The sequence below is a fragment of the Equus caballus genome, chromosome X (assembly GCF_041296265.1).
Source record: "Equus caballus isolate H_3958 breed thoroughbred chromosome X, TB-T2T, whole genome shotgun sequence".
Taxonomy (NCBI): Eukaryota; Metazoa; Chordata; class Mammalia; order Perissodactyla; family Equidae; genus Equus; species Equus caballus.
The window spans coordinates 39088287-39109117 of NC_091715.1; the positions used below are offsets into that span (position 1 = coordinate 39088287).

Here is a 20831-nt window from a genome sequence, read left to right on the forward strand (position 1 = left end):
AATCCTTCAATACATGGATCAAATTCAGGAATGGGGCCATCGATGGAACAGGAAGTTTGGATTATTGGTGTCTAGGAAGTAATGGGAACTATGGGCATGGGTGAGATGACCCTGGGAAGGATGCAGTGGTTTGTGAGGGCCCAGAGGTTAAATGGCATAACCTGGGACTTGGCCTCAGGTGTGAGGATAGCTGAGGCTTTAGGGTCTAGCATCATAGTAATAAAGACAATCTTTGCCTTACAGAGGTTAACTGAAAATAGAGGTAAATTATAAGATGGGTGTGGGGGGTGGTATTCTGGACACTCCAAGCCCAGGGACCTGTGTACATGGGCCTAGAGGCATGGAAAGGCAAGGTGTGTTCTTGCCTGTGGGAATGGACAAGTGACAGTGAAGGAAGTCACTGAAACAGGTCCAGAATTATGAGCCTGTCTTGGAAAATTTGTGGGATGGTCAGGTAGGGACAGTCAATAGGCAGGTAAATGCAGGGAGCCAGAGAGGGAAATATTAAAGTTACCACCAACAGGCAGGGCTGGGAATCCTAGCAGAGAAAAGGATGGCATAGCATAATGCAGGTGTTCTCAACTGGAGATAATCCCCACCACCACCACCAGGGGACGTTTGGCAATGTCTAGAGACACTTGGTTGTCCAAACTGAGCGGTTCTACTGCTATCTGGTGGGTAGAGGCCGGGATGCAGTTCAACATCCTACAGTGTTTCCCACAACAGAAATACCAAGTGTCTAGGTTGAGAAACCCTGGCCTAGTACAACAGTTCTCAAACTTTTGGCCTTCGAATCCCTGTATATTCTTAAAAATTGAGGACTTCCAAAGAGTTTTTGTTCACATTATGTAGCCCCTGGAAAATTCCACCGCACATGCAAGAGAGAATAGCAATGAAAAAGTACTGTGAAAAACTAGTTTTGACTTTGTAAACCCCTTTAGAGGGTCTCCTGAGCCGGCAGAAAGCCTAGGACCACGGTTTGAGAATCCCTGGCCTGGTGTTTAAGGTCACAGCTCTAGAACTGGAATTCCTGAGTTTGAAACATAGTTCGGCCACTTAGTAGCTGGGGCAAAGTGAATCAATGTTTCTGGTCCTCTGTTTGCCTCATTGTTGCCCATGGACAGTGATATTATCTGCTGCCTAAGGCTACTATTTACGTGCAGTAAAGCACTTAAAGAGGGCCTACTATTATTAGTTATTGCTGTAACTCCAACAAATACACAGGGCCTGGGGCTAACTTGCCTTCAACACGTTTGTCGAGAGAATAAACCTGGTTCAGGCAGGGAAGCGGCCCACAGGGCTGGGAGGCGCTTTAGAGGTGGTGACCTCTTTTGCGTTGGGTTTTGATGGATGAGAAGGGTAATGCAATGAAGGAAAGGCATTCTGGTCAGGCTAAGAAAGGGTAGGGGCCCCCAGCAGAGCATGGGTCTGAGAAGACTCAGAACTTTGTATCCCTGAGCACTCCCCAATATGTCCTCGTCCACCTCGGGGACCGCTCCCTCCACCTCACACACAACCGTCTGCCCGGACTCAACATGGCGTGAGAATCCCACAAGGCACCTTTGTCTTTCTCACTTCCCAACTGGAGGTTTTACCCTGCCTATTGGTCGCAGAGATCACCGCCCACAGCCCGATGCCCGCCTAGCCCTTCGGCGCGTCCGAGCGTAGGGTCCATTTCCAAGATGGCAGTAGCCCCCCGGCCGTTTGGGGGGCTCTGTTTCCGTTTCCGGGACCTGAATCCGGAAGTGGCCGTTGAGGGGCCTCTTCCTATCTTCAGCTGCTGCGGCTGTGAGAGGAGGGTGAACGGCCATGGCGGCAGTCGCAGCAGATCCGGCGGCTGTGGATGCGGCCGAGGACCGAGAGCCACAGCGCAAAGCCGTGCCGGGCCTGGAGAGCCAGCGGCGCCAGATCAAGAGCAGCGAGAGTGGGCGAGAGCGTCCCCTGCGGGCCGGCGAAAGCTGGTGAGGCAGGACAGCGAGCGGAGCCTCGGCTGAGGGGACGGTGGGGGCGTTGGCGCCGGGGTGGCCGTGGTCCGCAGGAGAATCGCCGTGGGGGCGGGGGAACTGGCCTGTGGGACTGAGGACGAGAGGGGCGGGGACGTGCTCAGGAGTGGATCGCCTCATCTGGGAAAGAGGCGGGGCTTGCGTGGCGGAGCTGACGCCTGAGAAAGAGATGGGGTTTGTTGTGGAGAGGCGGAGGCAGGGCCTGAGAAGAAACGGCCCCGGGGGTGGGGCCAGGCCTGTGTGGTGCAACTGGAAACCTGGGAAGGAGGCGGTCTCTGCAACAGAGGCCGGGGGCGCCGCCCCTGAGAACGAGGCTTGGCGGTGACGTCAGGCGGAGAGCGGGCTCCGAGCCTTACGGCTGTGGGCGGGGACAGGGAGCTGGCCCCTGGGAACGAGGCTTGTGACGTGGGCCGAGGGGCGTGTCCTGGGGCCAAGGGAAGACTGCAGAGGGGAGGCGGCGCCTGTGAAGCAGAAAATGGCGCCTGCGAATGAGCAAAGTTTGTGACGCGGCGAGGTTTTTGCCTCTGGCCGAGGCCTTCTTCCCTGGACGGGAGAAAGTGCAGGTGATTGGCACGGGAGGGGCCTTCGATGTTACGTTTGTTTTCTGTTTTGGTACCGTTTCGTTTTGTAATCAGGAAAAACTAGCAATTTAAAAAGATGTCAATGCGTATCTTAATAACTCGGCTTGTTTTACTGATTTCTTTGCTAACCAGTGCTTGAAATGAACTGTTTCTGGGTTCATTTTATTTCTCGCCAAGTTGCATCTCGTTTTTTAGATTGTGAAATTCGTAAGACCTAAAAAGATTATAGAAAACGTTTATGTAGTCCAGATTGATGGACATTCCATAAAAATAAACGGCCTTTGCTCTTCAAAAATTTCAAGGTCGTGAAAGACAAAGGATGAAGAACTGTTCCAGATTGAAGGAATTAATAGGATTTAAGGAATCATAACTAAATGCAACGTGTGATCCTAGATTGGATCCCGGAGCAGAAAAAGTTAATTACTTAAAAATCAGGTTTTTCTTCTCAAAATTAATTTTCTCTTTTTTACTGTAAAAGATATTAATGAGAAAATTGGTAAAATTTGACCGAGGTCTGTAGATTAGACATCAGTACTGCTAATTTCTTTTGATTGTGGTTATGAAAGAGAATATCTTTGTTTTTAGGAAATACGTGCGGAAATATTTAGGAATAAAGAACCATCATGTAAACAGCTTACTCTTCAAATACTTGAACAAATAGCATATATAAAAATGTGTTTAAAGAAACAGTGATCGAGCAAATGGGTTAAATGTTAAATTTGGGGAGTTTTGATAAAAGGCATATGGGAATTTGTTGTATTATTTTTGCAGTTTTTCTGAGTCTATTTCAAAGTAAAAAAATTAAAGAATAATAAAACAAAAATTTGTGAATTCACTGCCCAGGTTAAGATTCAGACCGTTGCCTTAGGAAATCTTTCTGTGCCCTCCCAGATGAAAATCCCCTCCCTGCGCCGCAGGAAACTGTGATCCTGAATTTTTAATTTCGTTAACGTTTTTCCGCCACTGTGTGCATCCCTAAATATTATTTGTGGTCTAAGCATTCATTTTGTGGAGGATATATATGGATGCCTACCGTGTGCCCTTCGCATCCTAATCAGGTGGTACATGGTATCCACGTGATGTCAATGGTGACGTTAGCCTTCATGTCTTCTTAGTGAAGGTGGTATCTGCCCGGTTTCTCCACTGTGGAGGTACCTGTTTCTGCACACAGTAATTCTTTTCAAAACATAATTTATGTCCATCCATTCCTCAGAACGTTTTAACAGCTTCCCATTTCCTGCAGTGTTAGTGCTAAAATTCTTAAAGTGACTTGTGAGTCTGGTCCCCGGCTGTGATTTCTTCTCAGATCCCTCTGGTTACCCTCCCCCACACTCGCTCCATCCGGCCATATTGGAGTCTTGCTGTTCCTCAAATGCCGCGAGCATGCTCTCACCTGAGGGCCTTTGGAAGTGAGGGTTGCACATTTTACAGAGTTCTTTAATCATGGTACTAGTGAAACATATATTCTTGTTACTGGAGAGACAAGTTGAGATTCCCCAATCGGGAATATGAAACCAAGCTTTTTTTTTTTTTTTTTTTTTTTTTTACTATTACGCTATAGCTCTCCAGCAAGGAAAAGCCTCAGTCCATCCTGAGAATAAACAACAATAACCAGAACGTTTTTATAGCCGATGTGGAGATGTTCAGAAGGGCCTGGGAGCTTTGGTGCCTGCCCTGTCCTACCTTTACAGCCTTGTCATAACAATACCCTTGAAAATTACACCACCCATCCCAGGTTTCCTTTTGGGATGTTGAAAATGTTTTGGAACTAGATAGAGATTGTGGTTGCACAACGTTGTGAATGTACTAAATGCCACTGAATTGTTCACTTTTAAAATGGTTAAATTTATGTTATGTCAATGAAAAAAATTATGTTCTGTCAATAAAAGAAAATTACCCCATCAGTGTTGGTTCAGTGTTGAAGCCAGTTTCTCTCTGCTATTGTGGGTAATATCCTGAAGCATTTTTGCTTCACTCCATTTTTTTGAATGCTTATCTGTTTAAGTAAGAGCAAAGCATCTCAAGATTCTTTAATTTGTTGTCCATTTTGTAGGGGGTTTCCCGCAGTGGTCAGGAACTTTGTGTTTAGAAAGCATTTCGAAGTCATGGACAACCCTCAAATCATATACCTAGTATTAGGATTTGCGCCTTCTATCTTTTGTCAGTTGGCAGATCTCAATGAGGGTAATTAAGTAACTTGGCCATCTAAACTGATTTAAATTCTAGGAGAAGCTTATATTTTAAGAGTAAATTCAAATCTACGATAGCATAGCCTCCTTAGCAAATTTTAGTTTTTCTTTTTGAGGATGAACCAGCTATAGACAATTAAATAAGGCACAGCAGAGGGAGTTTCTAGATGGTCTGTGCAGAGTGTGGATAGTTCCCTAACAGAGGTAAGCAAGCAAGGGGTTCTTTGTTCAGGTAAAGGAAGGCAGGTGGCTGGGCTCCGTATTCCAGCAATGAGTAGTGATGTGTGAAGGGAAAGCAACGTTTCCGTGAAGGTTAAGGGCTAGCCTAGAAGCGTTGAGGGTTTTCTGCCCAGGGAGAAATCTGCAGCGTGGGAACCATTACGTTTAGTGAAGACCCTAGAACTAAGTCAACTGAAATTTTCACTTTTGTTTGGTGATCGCTTGCTCTAGCTCTTACACCAGGTAGGTATACCTTGGCTACTGGATCTAATGAAAGACTGAAATGAACAGTAGGCCTTTGATAATTCCCATGTAATTGAGTCCATACCCCTACTGCTTGTTCAGACTTTTCATGAACCAGAAGGGAAAAAGGGTTTGTGAATCTGGAATCCTAGTGGGGAATATTCTGGAAGACAGTTACTGTACCAGTTTTTGTTGCTTGAACATGAGTATGCTCTTTAGCTTGAAAAGTAGTCAGTTATTGAAAAATATTTATATTAGCATACCTAATTATATATAATTCACTATAATTAACCTAGGAAGATAAACTTTTTGATTTGTCTTTTTTTAAAAAATGGTAAGTTTGACAAATGGAAGAGCTTTCATAAAAATTTTAAGTAAATTAAAATTTGGAGACTTTTAGATAAACCTAATTATGCCTATTGTCATTCATAGAGCAAAGGGACAAATCTTGGTATTATTTCCCAGAGATAGTTTTGGCATAAAAGAACATTTTAACAGTGTCATTATTCTGAATCTGGGAAAAACAAATCAAAAATAGTTGTTAGAAGAGACGAGATAAGAGTTGAAGTGAAGGCAAGAGATATTTATAATCAGCTTTGTAAAAACACGGTGATAAACAGATTATTAGGAGCTTAACTTTTTTAAACAAGGAATCTCTTAAAAAATGAGTTAAGATTTTTTTTTAATGAATTAAGAGGATGTCAAAAGGCACCAAGAGTTAATAATTGGGTGATCAAAAAGGAACTTCTAATCTGGGCATAAATTAATGTGGTCATTTTACAGAAAAAGACCCAAATTCTAATTTTCCTCCTTTGGTACATTATTCATGTGACAATTTACAGTAAAGGATTTATAAATATGCTTTCGTATGTATGTATTTAGGCTTATACAGGTATATAAATAATAAATTTAGTGGAACAGTGTTACTGTATATTACATTTAGCATCTCAATAAACTAACAACCTTTTAATAAACAAGGATATCATATCTCTTATATCCATATTTCTATTTCTCTGTAATTATTGTACCTAGTATAATTAACCAATAATGTAAATTATTGTTATCTTAACCAGTTTTCTTCTCCGCAGACACACGATAAAACTAGAGAGCAGAAAATATTGTTTAATAGCTTTTTTCAGAAGCAGGTATTTCTTATCATTTTAACAAATTTGAGGAAGCACAAATAAACGTAAGTGCCTTTAGCAAGATCAATTGTATTTCTATACACTAGCAAGAAGAAATTAGAAAATTAAATTTTAAAAGATGCCATTTACAATAGCATCCAAAAAAATTGAATACTTAAGAGTAAGTATAACAATGTGGGTGCTTCTTGTTCAGACGATGACAGCTCTCATGACTGCCACCTGAGCTGACAGATTATGTGACATCTCGATTTTAGAGATGTTAAAGAAATCTTTAATGTCTTTGAAGAAATATGGTAGTAATATTTTGTGAAAATTTGTGTAAAATTTCAGTCTTATATGAAGCCTTTAGAAATTCAGGTTGTAGCCAGGTCCCGAGGTTTTGTTTATTGCTATAAAGAGTGATTTTAATGTTAATTTTCCTTAAAAATTTGCTTCTAAAAAAAAAGTCGGCCAGTGCCTCCCTTTTCATTGAAGGTTCCATTAATGAGAAATTAGCTTTACTGAATAAATTAACCTCAGACTGTTGGTCAATGGAAATGGAGGCAATTTTAAAGCCTTGAAGGTGGGGGTGAAGGTGCATGTGGTGGAGGGTAGGGTCAGTGATGGGAGGTCTGTGGCGTGATCTGCCAGGGCAGGGAGAGTGTCCCCAGCATGAGTAAAGTGCAGGGTCTGTGGCGGGGTCAGTGCAGCCACAAAACCCCACAGAAATGTTTGCCTATTCAGGTGACTTGTGACTATTCAAGGTTTTTCTGTCCTTCCATCCCCCCACCTCTCTGATCCTTTTACAAACAAAGGCAAGTTGCCATTTTAAAGAATCCCATTTATAGGGTTAAATTGCTGGGAAACTAACCAATACAATGTTACATATTTTTCATCAATTTTGTAACTTTTTAAAAAGTGTCTTTTTGAAGCTGTTAAGTATTTGGGATAGCCTTTTAGGTGTCAGAAACCCCATAGCAGGGCAGGTTTGCATGTGTGAGTGTGGGATGGGGATTGTGTGTCTGTGTCTGTGTGTACATGAGCTTTTGTGTCCAAGCCCTGGGATCGGAACCAGGACAGCTGATAGGCATTTAGCACTTAGTATATGTCAAGTGTTTTCCAGACGTCAGAATTTCTCATGACGTTTTACAAAGGCAGATTTCAGCAGACCTAAATGTTTATCCTAGTAGTGCATATAAAAGTTTCTACTTTAAAAGAGAGCTGGTCGAGCTGAATGCTTAAAAATGATTCAAATGCTCAATTTTATGTTATGTGGTTTTTATCATCATTTTGTTTTTAAAAAGAGCTAGCTAGTCACCATAGGCTCAGAAGTTTATTATAAAGCCAGAATAAATCCTAAATAGGAAAATGGTAGAAAATGGCAATACGCAGTCTTTGAAAGAAAGCATTATGATTCTTTTAGCATTTTGAATTCTTTTCAGTGTCTGAGATTTTCAGAATTTAATAATTATTTCTTAGCTGAAGATTTTTGCCTCCATTTATACATCCTTTACAAACACTGCACACTTAATGAAAGGCTAAAGCTTTATAGTATTAGCTGCAATAACAGATATTTTGAGCCTAAGTATTGTTTATTCTATAATAAATCCTCATGTTTCCTGGCACTATGGGTGTGGGGTTTTTGTTTGGCTTTTTTTGCTATTATTGAGCACATTTTCTGTTTTTAATCAAATCTCTTTTAGTATCCTAAGAAGTTAGGTAATTTATCCAAATCTGAATCTCACTGAATACATTTTGCTTCTAATTTATTTTTATATGATGCTGAAACTTTTTTTTAATGTTGCATTCTGGGAGGAATTTCTTTTTTTATTGAAATGTAATTGCCATATAACATTGTATTAGTTTTAGGTGTATATGAAACTTGACACCTCGACTTACAATGTGTTGATACTTTTCATCTAATGACCATGGGAAGTGGTCCCACTAACCCTCAGATAACCATGCGACACCCCTGTTACCTGTCTGGTCCAGGTTCCTCGTGGAACAGCACTGGTACCAACAGTGGGAATTGTACGTGCAGGGAGGAGACCAGGACTCCAGCACCTTCCCTGGCTGCATCAACAATGCTAAACTCTTTGAAGGTACCAGGCCTCTGCCTCCTCACATCAGCCTAGCCCTCAAGTTCTTGTCCCCTCTGTCCCGACAAATGATCATAAGCCCCTTCTCTGTGCTAGGTCATTGGTGAGATGGCCAGAGTGACTCATCACTTTCCCTCCCTGATTCTTCCTCTGCCACCTCCCCCCGCCCCCCGCAGACCAGGTAAACTGGCGCCTCAAGAAGGGACTGGTGGAAGGTGAGGATTATGTGCTGCTCCCAGAGGCTGCTTGGCATTACCTGGTCAGCTGGTATGGTCTAGAGCATGGCCAGCCGCCAATTGAGCGCAAGGTATATTGGGTGGGGAGGGTGCTGGGGAGTGGGGTAGGAGGAGGGCCTTGTGGGCCCAGGATGGGTCGAGACCCACGTGTATATCTGTCTCTATGTACGCTGTGTATATACACCTGTGTTTACGCTCCTCTCTCCTCATAGGTCATTATACAGGTGTCTTGGTCTGTCCGCATGTGTGTGCTCCCCTTACAGATCCTTGTACATGTGTCTGTACACCATGTGTGTTCACTCCTCTGATCTCAGGTGGTTGTGCCTTCATCTTTGTGTATATGCTGTGTGGGTACACCTGCGTATGCGCCCTTCCAGGTCGTGGAGCTGCTCAGTATCCAGGAGGTCGAGGTGTACCCAGTAGAACTGCTGCTTGTCCAGCACAGTGATATGGACACACCTTGCACTGCTCAATTCAGCCACACAGATTCTGTTGGTGAGTCTAAGGGTCACAGAATGAGTTGGCGTCCCAGCCACGGTCACAGCGAGGTGACCTAAGAATGCACGAGGTTAGGCTATGGTAGACTGAGAAGGCACTGGTCAGACTGGAGGACCAAGAAGGTCTTGGTCAAGCTGGGCAGAGGCCCTGAGGGGGTCCCGTAGAGTCCCTAGGGTATGTGAGCTGCATTCCAGTGGCTTAGCTGGTGTGGCAGAGGATATTTGCTGGAGGTCTCAAGTCCTGAGTGCAGATCAGTCATTTCGAGATTGATCAGGGACACAAGGTGTTGACCAAGAGTGCACGGTCTATGGGGATGAGTCAGGGGTCTGATGCTAACATGTCAGTCATTCAGGGTCCCAGGAAAACCTTGAATGTGCTCCATCACCCTGCACAGACCTAGTTTTGCGTACCGCTCGAGAGCAGTTTCTGGTGAGCCCCCAGGAAGAGACACGACTGTGGGTCAAGAACGCAGAGGGCTCTTTTGAGAGGTTGTGCAACACACGTGTCACAGTGCTCGACGCCGCCCTCAAGACTGGGCAGGTGAGGTGGCGGGGGGGGGGGAGCTTTTCTGCTCACTGGCTGTGCTCAGTGTGGGGAAAGTGAGGGCTCAGCACCCAGGGGACCTCCATAAAGGCCTTTCCTGCTTTTCTTTCTCTTCTTCCAACCCAGCTGGTTGTCATGGAGACCCGAAACAAGGATGGCACTTGGCCCAGCGCACAGCCGCATACCACGTAAGCTGTTAGGGAGTCTGGTCCAGAGTGGGGTCCCACAGTCGGCACAGCCACTGAGCCCGCGAGCACATTTCACCCGCATATAGTAGGCCCTCAGCTGATCGAGTTTCTCATCCACCCCAGGAAAAGTGCATCAGAGGATGAGAACTTCCAGGGCCAGCCAGGCATCTGTGGTCTCACCAACCTGGGCAACACGTGCTTCATGAACTCGGCCCTGCAGGTTGGGCCATTAGGGCTATGTGTGGCACAGCCATAGGGATGGGCTTCAAGTGATGGGGATTGGGTACAGAGCTGGGGGGTTCTGCAGGGCATGGGGTCAGGTTGGAAGCTAGGGCCCCACAAGTCTGACTTGACACTCCCCCGGTCCTTCCTGAAACGTCTGTACTTTCTCCTCCGCTTGCCTCCTGCTTTCCCTTTTCTTCTGTCCTTTGTCACCACATTCTTCCTTCTCCTGAAATGCTGCTGTACTCTCTCCCCCATCCTGCTGCTCCTTCTCCCTTTCTTCCCCCTTCTTCCTCATTTCCTTTTCTCTGTCCTCACCTTGGTTGCCCTTCCTCCTCTTCTCTGTCTCATTCACCTGCCCCTACAGTGCCTCAGCAATGTGCCACAGCTCACTGAGTACTTCCTCAAAAACCGCTACCTGGAGGAGCTCAACTTCTGCAACCCACTGGGCATGAAGGGTGAGATTGCAGAGGCCTATGCAGACCTGGTGAAGCAGGCGTGGTCTGGCCACCACCGCTCCATCGTGCCCCATGTGTTCAAGGTGTGACTCAGCCCTGGGCTGCCCCCTACCCTGTCCCTGACTTCTCTTGACTCTCCTAACTCCCTCTTGCTCTCACGGCCCTGCCCATCTTCTCAGACCAAGGTCGGCCACTTTGCGTCCCAGTTTCTGGGCTACCAGCAGCATGACTCACAGGAACTGCTGTCGTTCCTCCTGGATGGGCTGCATGAGGACCTCAATCGTGTCAAAAAGAAGGAATATGTGGAGCTATGCGATGCGGCTGGGCGACCAGATCAGGTAGGTGCTCCTGAAAGACCTCTTTCCTGAGAGCCCCTTTAAAGTCACTCGGGCCTCTGCCTCAGGGATTACCTGACCTCAACTGCAACCTCAGTCCCAGCCTTGGCTCCAATACCACATCTGCCCCTACACCCAACCCAGAGTGAACCCCCACCCGGTCTCCCCAGAACAAACCCCAACCCTGCGTGAACCCAGATTCCAGATAGCCGCAGCTATGACTCTATCTCTGGACTTTACCAGTGGCCACAACCTTAACTTTAACCCCGTGTGCATCCACTCTGAACCATGGTTTCTCCCTGCCCTGGGCAAGCCCTGCCACCCACCATGACACTGTCAACAGGAGGTCGCTCAGGAGGCCTGGCAGAACCACAAACGGCGGAACGATTCTGTGATCGTGGACACTTTTCATGGCCTCTTCAAGTCCACGCTGGTATGCCCTGATTGTGGTAACGTGTCTGTGACCTTTGACCCCTTCTGCTACCTCAGCGTCCCACTGCCTGTCAGCCACAAGAGGGTCATGGAGGTCTTCTTTGTCTCCATGGACCCCCGCCGCAAGCCAGAGCAGGTATGAGGGGAATGGGGATGTGAGGACGGAATGAGGGACGTGTAGTCAGAGTTTATTTGACTATTCTGCCATACCTCAAGGTTTGCTACGCTAACTCACCACACACCCTTCTGCTCTTTTGTGCATACTGTTTCTCCCTCAGCACCGGCTAGTGGTCCCCAAGAAAGGCAAGATCTCGGATCTCTGTGTGGCTCTGGCCAAACACACTGGTGTCTCGCCAGAAAGGGTGAGGCTCTGCAGATGGAGGGAGGATGGGATTTAGGGGCAGGGAGGCAGAAGGGCCTAGGAAGACCTTGCAGACTGACCAGCCCCCTCTCGGCATCCCGTTCCCAGATGATGGTGGCTGATGTCTTCAGTCACCGCTTTTATAAGATCTACCAGCTGGAAGAGTCTCTGAGCAGCATCTTGGATCGAGATGATATCTTCATGTGAGTGAGGGGACCAGGGGAGATGGGGCTTCCTCAGGAACCTCCTCCACGTAACCACCTTCCCTCTCCCCTTCTCGGCCTGGCTGACAGGGCGCCTGCCCTGCACAGGGCTTCAGCCGTGTGCCTTAGGAGGGCAGGGGCCTTGGGGCTGACAGTGGGGCGCGGCAACAGATCCTCGTACAGGGCATCCTTGTGGGTTTGTTTTCTTGTCATGTGAGGGAGGCTCCTGTTTCTTCTTTATTTTATTCAGCACTTACTGAGCACTTTCTGTGTACTAGACGCTGACCTGCACTCCTTACTCATTGCCGTCCTCAAAAACTAAAAGTGGTCTTTGAAATAGGGAACACTAAGGCACTTTCTGAGCATAAGCATTCAGAACAAATTTTAAATCTTTAGGTAACTAGAATAGAAAGTGCTTCATGAGTAGAAAAGATCTTTGTAAACCAAACAGTGTTTTCCAAAAAGAAAATGGTTTTAAATCCTTTTGTTACTAAAACTTTTTAGCCCCCTCAGCACTCCGATAACACCAAAGTGCTTTATGAAACCTCACATAAACAAAGTGCTGTGTAAATCATTGAACACTTTACAAAGCACAAAACACTAGGTGACTTAGGTGACTCTTCAGACCCTTTTAAAAATATTTTCAGGCTGTGAGGGGTGAGTGGATGGAGCAACTACGGCAGAGTTCCCGAGTCCCCCTTGGGTGTTCTGATCAGGCGTGACCTCGTGTCCACTCCCCACAGATATGAGGTGTCGGGCAGGTCTGCTATCGGTGAGAACTCCAGAGAGGATGTTGTCCTTCCTATCTACCTGCGGGAGCGCACCCCAGCCCGGGACTACAACAACTCCTACTATGGCCTGATGCTCTTTGGGCACCCGCTCCTGGTGTCTGTGCCCCGGGACCGGCTCTCCTGGGATGCCCTATATCACATCCTCCTGTACCGCCTCTCGTGAGTCTGTCCTTTCGGGGGCAGGGCGGAGATGGGGTTGAACTTAGACTTGGGTGTCTGGTTGCTTAGTTGCCACCTCCCTTCCATGTCCACAAGACAGCTCAAACGTCACGTGGCCAGAGAGGAGCTTGTAGGTTTTTTTTTTCTTTCTCTAAACCTCTGGCTTCGCTGCTGCTTCTCCTAGGTGTTGGGGAAACAGAGGTGAACAAAACAGACAAAATATGGGCAACTTCATCTTGTACTTAACTGTGTCCTCCTCAGAGAGACTTGGTGATTTGTGTTTTTACCGATAGATTTTCACGGTGCTTAAAATCCGGAGTCCTTACCGAGGCAAATAGGGCAGTGCGCTCTCTGGCTTGACGTCTCCCTCCTGGTGCACTTACAAGTCTGCTCCCTGGAGGCCTTTCCTGACTGGAATTTACGGCTGACGTGCGTCTGTGTACCAGGGGCTTATCATACTTAAGATTGGCGCTCCTTAATTATGGTACACAAGGTCCTACGTTGTCAGGCCATCTCTTCATGCGTTTCTGTGTCATCTCCTGAGACCTTCAGGGCTCGTCGTTAACAACTGTGTCTGTGTGGGTTTACCAGTGGCTTCCCATCATAAGCACAGTAGAATCCCGGGCTCTGTCCCTCCCTCCTCTTGTGCCCCTCCTCAAGAGTCCTGTGCTGTCTCCACAGACGCTATGTGACCAGACCTAGCTCAGATGACGAGGATGATGGGGATGAGAAAGGTGAGGAAGAGGAAGGATGAGAGTCTGTATAAGCAGTCACATGGCCTGAGGGAGGGTCAGAGGGTCTGGGGTAGGTCTGACCCACCCAGGTCCACCACAGCTCAGCCCCCTGGGGCTCACACAGACCCGTCTCTGACATCTTCCCCTGTCTTCGCAGACCTGGAGGATAAGGACAACATCCCCAAGCCTGGACACGTGGCTGGGGGCAGCTCCCAAGACCCTGGGCCCGAGCAGGCTGGGCCCAGCTCTGGAGTTGCAGGCGGGAGCCGGGCCCCCGTGGACAACTCCGCTGGACCATCTCACTGGCCCCAGAGGGCACGGCGCAAGCACCTGTTTACCCTGCAGACAGTGAATTCCAACGGGACCAGCGACCGCTCGACTTTCAACGAGGATACCCATGGTGTCTCCTTCAGCTGTGAGCCAGGGTTGGGGAGGCGGGAGGGGGGTTTCCTTGGCAGCAGGGCCCATGACCACCTCCCCTCGCCCCCAGCCCAGCCGTACATTGCCATCGACTGGGAACCAGAGATGAAGAAGCGTTACTATGACGAGGTGGAGGCTGAGGTAAACGAGATCCCAGGGATGGGGGGCACTTTTCAGCTTTCGCCCGTTTAGCTCTTCACACATCCCTTCCCGAACTCCTCCAAGCCGTGACCACAGAGCTCCCAGGGCCTCAGATTCCTAACTTCAAAGTCCATGCTCTCAACCACTTGGTGTGTCTCTTCCCCCACTCCCTTTGATCCACCTGTCCTCATATCTGGCTGTCCCCTACCCCGACCTAGGGTTATGTGAAGCATGACTGCGTTGGGTATGTGCTAAAGAAGGCTCCGGTGCGGCTGCAGGAGTGCATTGAGCTCTTCACCACTGTTGAAACCCTGGAGAAGGAAAACCCCTGGTGAGGGACCAGAATGGGGCCTCTAGGGGTGTAGTTGAGTGGGACCACCCATCCAGATCCCTGTTACCTCTAAATACACCCACACTCATTCAGATCCTTCCTGCCACTGGCCACCGGCGTTCCAAGCCTATTGCCACCTCAGAGCCTTTGCCTAGGCTATTCCTTCTCCCTGGAGCGCACTTCCTCCAGTTACCTACAGGACAGAACTCCATGTTGCTCAGGTCTCCCATCAAATGTCACCTTATCAGAGAGACCTTCTCTTACTGGCCTGTTAAAAGCCACCCCTCCCCCAGCCATCACCTCTCCATTCCCTCTTTACTCCTTAGCTGAGCATTACTTTCTAACTCAGTGACACCACTGGATGTCATGTCCTAGGTCCTCTTTTGCGTCATCATTCGTCTTCTCTGTTAGAGTAAACCCCTTGAGGGTGAAGACTTTTCAGTTCACTGTGTCTCTTCTCACTGATCATAATGGTGTGGGGTGTGCAGTAGATGCTCAATAGATCCTTTCAGAATAAGCAAATAAAATAGGAAGAGAGAGCCAAAAAGATAAAGCCAGTCTCAAAAATAAGAGCAGCGTCTCCATGGAGCAGAAGGGGAGAAGAAATAACAAGTAGTGCCCGAGGACTCAGCAATAGGCAGGCAGTAAATACTTGATGAGCGTGTGAATGACAGTGAATCAAACTGGAAGAGAGAAAACTAGAGGGCTAGAGGCAGGCTCTAAAATAAGATTAGCATCTCATGAACCACAAACCAAAAGTACAGAGTAGTGCAGAAGCTGATACAAAAGACAATCGGTAAGTCCTTGGTGAATGAATGACAGGATTTTCCTATGTGAAGAGAGCAAACTAGAGTAACAGGAGGTAGAAGTAAGAGCAGTGTCTGTGGACCCGGCGTGGCCGGGGAAGGCGGCACAGTGCAGAGCATACGGTAGGCGCTCAGAAAGTGTGTAGTGACTCAAGCTCTGTCTGTAGGTACTGCCCCTCCTGCAAGCAGCACCAGCTGGCCACCAAGAAGCTGGACCTCTGGATGCTGCCTGAGACACTCATCATCCACCTGAAGCGCTTCTCCTACACCAAGTTCTCCCGCGAGAAGCTGGACACCCTTGTGGAGTTTCCGATCCGGTCTGGGGCAGGAGGAGGATGGCTGGGCGGGAAGCAGGGAGTGGGGAGGGGTGCGCCAGTGTTAACCTTCTCCCCACCCACAGAGACCTGGATTTCTCTGAGTTTGTCATCAAGCCGCAGAACGAGTCGGCCCCAGAGCTGTACAAATATGATCTCATCGCCGTTTCCAACCACTATGGGGGCCTGCGTGATGGACACTGTATGTGCCAGGCTGTGGCAGGGGCATGCCCCAGGGGCTCAGGCTATCTAGTGGGTGACTGGATACGGGAGTCAGTGGCGAGGTCATCAGGGTGGGAGGAGTGAGAGAGTGAACTTGGACACCTCTCGGGGCCAGGAGGGTGAGTAAGGACAGCTCCCCCTTTCTTACAGACACGACGTTTGCCTGCAACAAGGACAGTGGCCAGTGGCACTACTTTGATGACAGCAGCGTCTCGCCTGTGACTGAGAATCAGATTGAGGTATGACTTCCGTCCTCCCTTCTCCCCTTCCCCTGGCCGCCCCCCCCCCCCCAATTCACACTGAGCCCTGTCCTCTCCCCACAGTCCAAGGCAGCCTATGTCCTCTTCTACCAACGTCAGGACGTGGCGCGTCGCCTGCAACCCCAGCCTGCCTCATCTGACCCCCCAGCATCCCTGGGCTCCAGTTCCCCACCCAACTCTGAGTTCATGGATGTAAACTGACAGGCCCTGGCTCCGCCACAGGGAAGGACGCCATCTCTGCTCTCTTCTACCCCGTATCCATCCCCATCCTCTTACCTCTGTTAGGTTCCCCGTGCCAGGCATCACAGGCTTAGTTGTGGCTACTGTTCTCCTGTGCCGCTATATTGCTCTCTCCCAGAGAAGACGACGTCGTGTCTCCTCCCAGCAGTGTGTTCCCCGCCTGTGTTTGCCCCTTAGAGCTTTCACCTTCCCTTCTCTTCTCTATTTATGGTTGTCCCTGTCCCTCCGTCCTCATCTTGGGGTGTTCTGAGCCGGGTGTGGTGGGTGCACCTGAACACAGAGTGTATTTTCTTATCAAGACCTGTACCTTCCACTCTGTATATATAAAGTGCCAGTGTGTTCCTCGATCGTGTGGGGTGTGTTTTCACGTACTAAGCACCAGTTTTATGCCTGCCTGTGTGCTTATTGAATGCTAAGTGTGTGATGGATGCTGCTCTGAGTGCTTATTGAGCGCCACCTGTTTGTCAAGTGCCATTATAAGGATTTTTGAAGCACCATCTGTGCGCCAGACTCAATTCCCAGCACCAACTGTCTGCCCACTGTTTTCCAAGGCATTTCACACACATTGATTCATAATCCTCACAACAGTCTCATGTAGGAGTTGTCGTCTCCAGTTTCAGTTGGGGAAACTGAGGTACAGAGGTCAAGTAATTGCTCAAGTTCTGTCAGAAGGTCAGCACACCTCATCACTTACACTGGTGTTGGTCTCAGGAGGGGGCGTTTGACCTCTCTGGACCCCAGACGGAAGTCTTTCTGTGGACATGACCTGCCCTATAGCTGATGTGGAAAAAGTGCCCCTGGAACAGATAGACATCCATGTGGGCAAATCTCTAATTTCTGGACGTAAAGATGCTGAGCAGACCACTTCACAGGCCCCTAGTAGTGTCCTCCGGGGAGAACTGCTGCAGAGATGGTACACTTGGCCCAAACCAGCCAACCTGACAGCACAAATGTGCTGTGTCTGTGTTGCCCTTCTACTTAGCTGCCTCCTCCGCATCCCACCATGACCCTAGCTCCCCCACGGGGCAGGGTCCCTCCAGCTTCATCCCAGAGAAGAGCAAGATGGAGCCCCTACCACAGAATGGCTACAGTAGAGTGCATCTGAGTATAAGATGCCTTTTAAGCACTGAACATCCCCCACCTGACCCCTTCCATGGGCACCAACTATCGCCTCTGAGAAGCAGGGCTCCTGGGGGAGCAGCTGTGGGGTGGAGTAGACTGGACAAATGGGTGGTGTCTGGACATAAACAAGCCTCCCAACTTTTCACACTATGGGAGGGAACCCTGATCTGTGACAGTTGAGGGACCGTTGTCACAGTAAGGGCCTCAACAGTCCCCCAGCCTGCTGCCTTTGCACCGGACCTGGTGAGACCCCCTCTGAGGGTCACTCAGGCCCAGCCTTACCACCCACAAACCTCCCAGTCGCACCAGTGATGGGCAAGAATCAAGGTAGTTGGTGTGAGGAACTCAGCTCAAACTTGACTTAAGCAAAAATAACCGAAATACTAGTTTCCGTTATGACTGGATGCAGGAACTCAAAAGCTGTTGTTTAATCCTCATGAAGACCATGTGATTTAAGCACTATCACTCCCTTTTGCAGGTGAGGAAGCAGGCAGCAAGAGCTGGTTCAGAATAGGCTTTAAGTACAGGAAGACCTCATTACCTATGGCTGATCAGTCCTGGACAGAGCCTTCCAAAAGTGAATCCATGTAAAGTACGGCGATATTGTGATTTGTAAGAAACAGGTATTTGGTCATTCAGATGACCAAAATGTACTTATATATATGTAATTTTCATCTGTAGTTCCTGGCTCACAGCTCCCAAAACCCTTGGAATTTCCTGAGTGATAAGAGCAATGGGAACATCTGTCATAATATTTGGTCTTCTGTTCCTCACTTCCTAAAAATGTTTCAGGGCCATTTAGACCCCATGCAAGGGTGGGGGATGGTTGCCAGGAGAACCAGCCATGTGAGCAGAGGATTGGAACTTTCAGTCCTACCCCCTGATTTCTGGGGAGGGAAGTGGGGCTTGGCGTTGAGTCAATTGCCAGTGGCCATTAGTGACTTAGTCAGTTATGACTATGTAATGAAGCCTCCTTAAAAAACCAAAAGGACAGCTCCTTGCCCTTTTCAGAGAGCTTCCACGTGCCACGAGCTCTACAAAGACAGAAGCTCCTTTGTTTGGGACCTCATGCTATGTATCTCTTCATCTAGCTGTTGATTCTCAGCCTTTGTAATAAATTGGTAGTCTAGTGAGTAAACGGGTTTTCTTGAGTTCTAGCAAATTAATCAAACCCGAGGAGGGGGTCATGGGAACCTCTGATTCATGGCCAGTCTGTCAGAAATACAGATAATAACCTGGGCTTGCAATTGGCATCCTGAGGGGGTGGTCGTTGGAACCTCCAGTTTGTAGCTGGTGGGTCAGAAGCATAAGTAACAACCTGGGCTTGAGACTGGCGTCTGTAGTGGAGGGTGATCTTGTAGGACTGAGCCCTTTACCTGTGGAATCTGGTTCTGTCTCTGGCTAGATAGTGTCAGAATTGAGTTGAATTCTTGGACACCCTGTTGGGGGTCTGAGAACTGCTTGTTGGTGTCGAGAAGCCTCCAGGTACACAGGTTGGAATTGCGTCCGGGAACCCTTTGCAAGTAACTCCTCCCCACACACACAAATGAAGTAACTTCCCTGATTTAATCAAAGACATCTTGAAAAGACAGCATACGTAAGAATCAGGAAAAATAACAGAGAACAGTTACACAGAGACTCCTTATATTAAAATTCTCAGACATTGGGGCCAAGTCCGTGGCCCAGTGGTTAAGTTCGCACGCTCTGCTTCAGCAGCCCAGGGTTTCGCTGGTTCCAATCCTGGGCGTGGACATGGCACCACTCATCAGGCCACGCTGAGGTGGCGTCCCACATGCCACAACTAGAAGGAGCCACAACTAAAATATGCAACTATGTACTGCGGGGATTTGGGGAGAAAAAGCAGACAAAAAAAGTTCTCAAACATCAATGTAAAACATTTATGCTCACTCTGATCATGGAAATAAAAATGATTACAAGTGAACAAGAAATTTAAAACTTTCAAAAATGAAAATGGGATGAAAAGGAACCAGTTAGAAGTGATAGGCCTGGAATAGATAACGAAATTTAAGAAGTCAATGACTGAGTTTAACACCACATTAGACATAGCTGAGGAGGGAATTTGTGAATTGGATATGAGTTAAAGTGTACTGAAGAATGCATCTTCTGGAAGATTTTAAGTTAGACTAATACTATATGTTGATAAATTAAGAGTATCAAACTAAAGAATTGAAAAGGTACAAATTTCAAACAACTAGAAGGAGAGAAATAGAGTGACGAATAATCAATCCAGAAGGCAGGAAGAAAGGAATGCTGAACAGAGTGGATGGATAGAGAGCTCACACACAATCATTTGCAAATAATGTCTCCTTTGGCTCCTTGGTTCAAGGGAGAGAACTGGAAACTGGGCTGCCGGTCGGTGACTGCCACTGTGCCAGGGAGGGGGTGGAGTGAGGGCGAGGAAGAATGCCTCAAAACTTTCCTACAACTTGAAGATGGCTTTTTCTTCTCCCCTCCCCCCTGGGGACCAAAGCTTTATTTCAAAATAATTTTTCCCTGCTTTATTGAGGTGTAATTGACAAAATTGTAATATATTTAAAGTGTAGAACATGATGACTTGATATATGTATACATTGTGAAATTATTACCACAATCAGCTTAACTAACACATCCATCACTTCACATAGTTACATTGTTTTGTTTTGTCTTGTTTTTGGTGAGAACACTTACAATTTACTTTCTTAGTAAATTTTAAGTATACAATACTGTACCTTAACCATAGTCACCATGTTACACATTAGATCCTCAGACCTTGTTCATCCTCTAACTGGAAGTCTGTGCCCTTTTACCAACCTCTCCCCATTTCCCCCACCCCCCAGCCCTTGGTAACCACCATTCTACTCTATTTCTCTGAGTTTGGCTTTTTTAGATTCCACATGTAAATGAGATCACACAATATTTGTCTTTCTCTTTCTGACTTATTTCACTCAGCATAATGCCCTCAAGGGCCATCACGTTGTTGCGAATGGCAGGCTTTCATATTTCTCGCAGCTGAAGCACATTCCTTTGTGTGCATATACCACATCTGCTCCATCCGTCCATCCGTTGTCAGACTCTTAGGTTGTTTCCGTGTCTCAGCTGTTGTGAAGAACGCCGCAGCGATGGTGGGAGTGCAGACGTCTCTGCAGTAGAGCGAGTTGATTCCCTTTGGATGCATACCCAGAAGCGGGGCTGCTGAATCGTGTGGTGGCTCTAGTTTTAGGTTTCTGACGACCCTCCATACTGTTTTCCATAGTTTCTGCACCAGATTACATTCTTACCAACAGTGCCCAAGAGTTCACTTTCAGGCCAAGGATTTTGAGAAATAGAGGTTCTCCACTCTCTCATCTTCTGGAAGAT

General features: G+C 47.6%; 1 protein-coding gene across 23 annotated transcripts; it reads left to right on the top strand.

Annotated features, from left to right (window-relative positions):
* Positions 1-1611: 1611 nt before the first annotated feature.
* Positions 1612-16699, top strand: USP11 (ubiquitin specific peptidase 11). 23 transcript variants are annotated; one of them, XM_070258582.1, is made up of 21 exons: positions 1612-1961; positions 8352-8461; positions 8555-8765; positions 9072-9189; positions 9587-9732; positions 9862-9923; positions 10047-10143; positions 10513-10686; positions 10783-10941; positions 11282-11506; positions 11649-11732; positions 11840-11934; positions 12678-12884; positions 13566-13618; positions 13776-14033; positions 14109-14179; positions 14398-14510; positions 15484-15633; positions 15717-15832; positions 16003-16091; positions 16176-16699. In XM_070258582.1, the coding sequence occupies exons 4-21, from the start codon at positions 9144-9146 to the stop codon at positions 16311-16313; spliced, it is 2283 nt and encodes a 760-aa protein (XP_070114683.1). In that variant the 5' UTR covers positions 1612-1961; positions 8352-8461; positions 8555-8765; positions 9072-9143; the 3' UTR covers positions 16314-16699. The 23 variants fall into 23 exon arrangements, with proteins under 23 accessions (XP_070114683.1, XP_070114672.1, XP_014584315.2 ...); XM_070258571.1 differs by having other exon boundaries at positions 8635-8765; XM_014728829.3 differs by having other exon boundaries at positions 8635-8765; positions 13776-14018.
* Positions 16700-20831: the final 4132 nt, after the last annotated feature.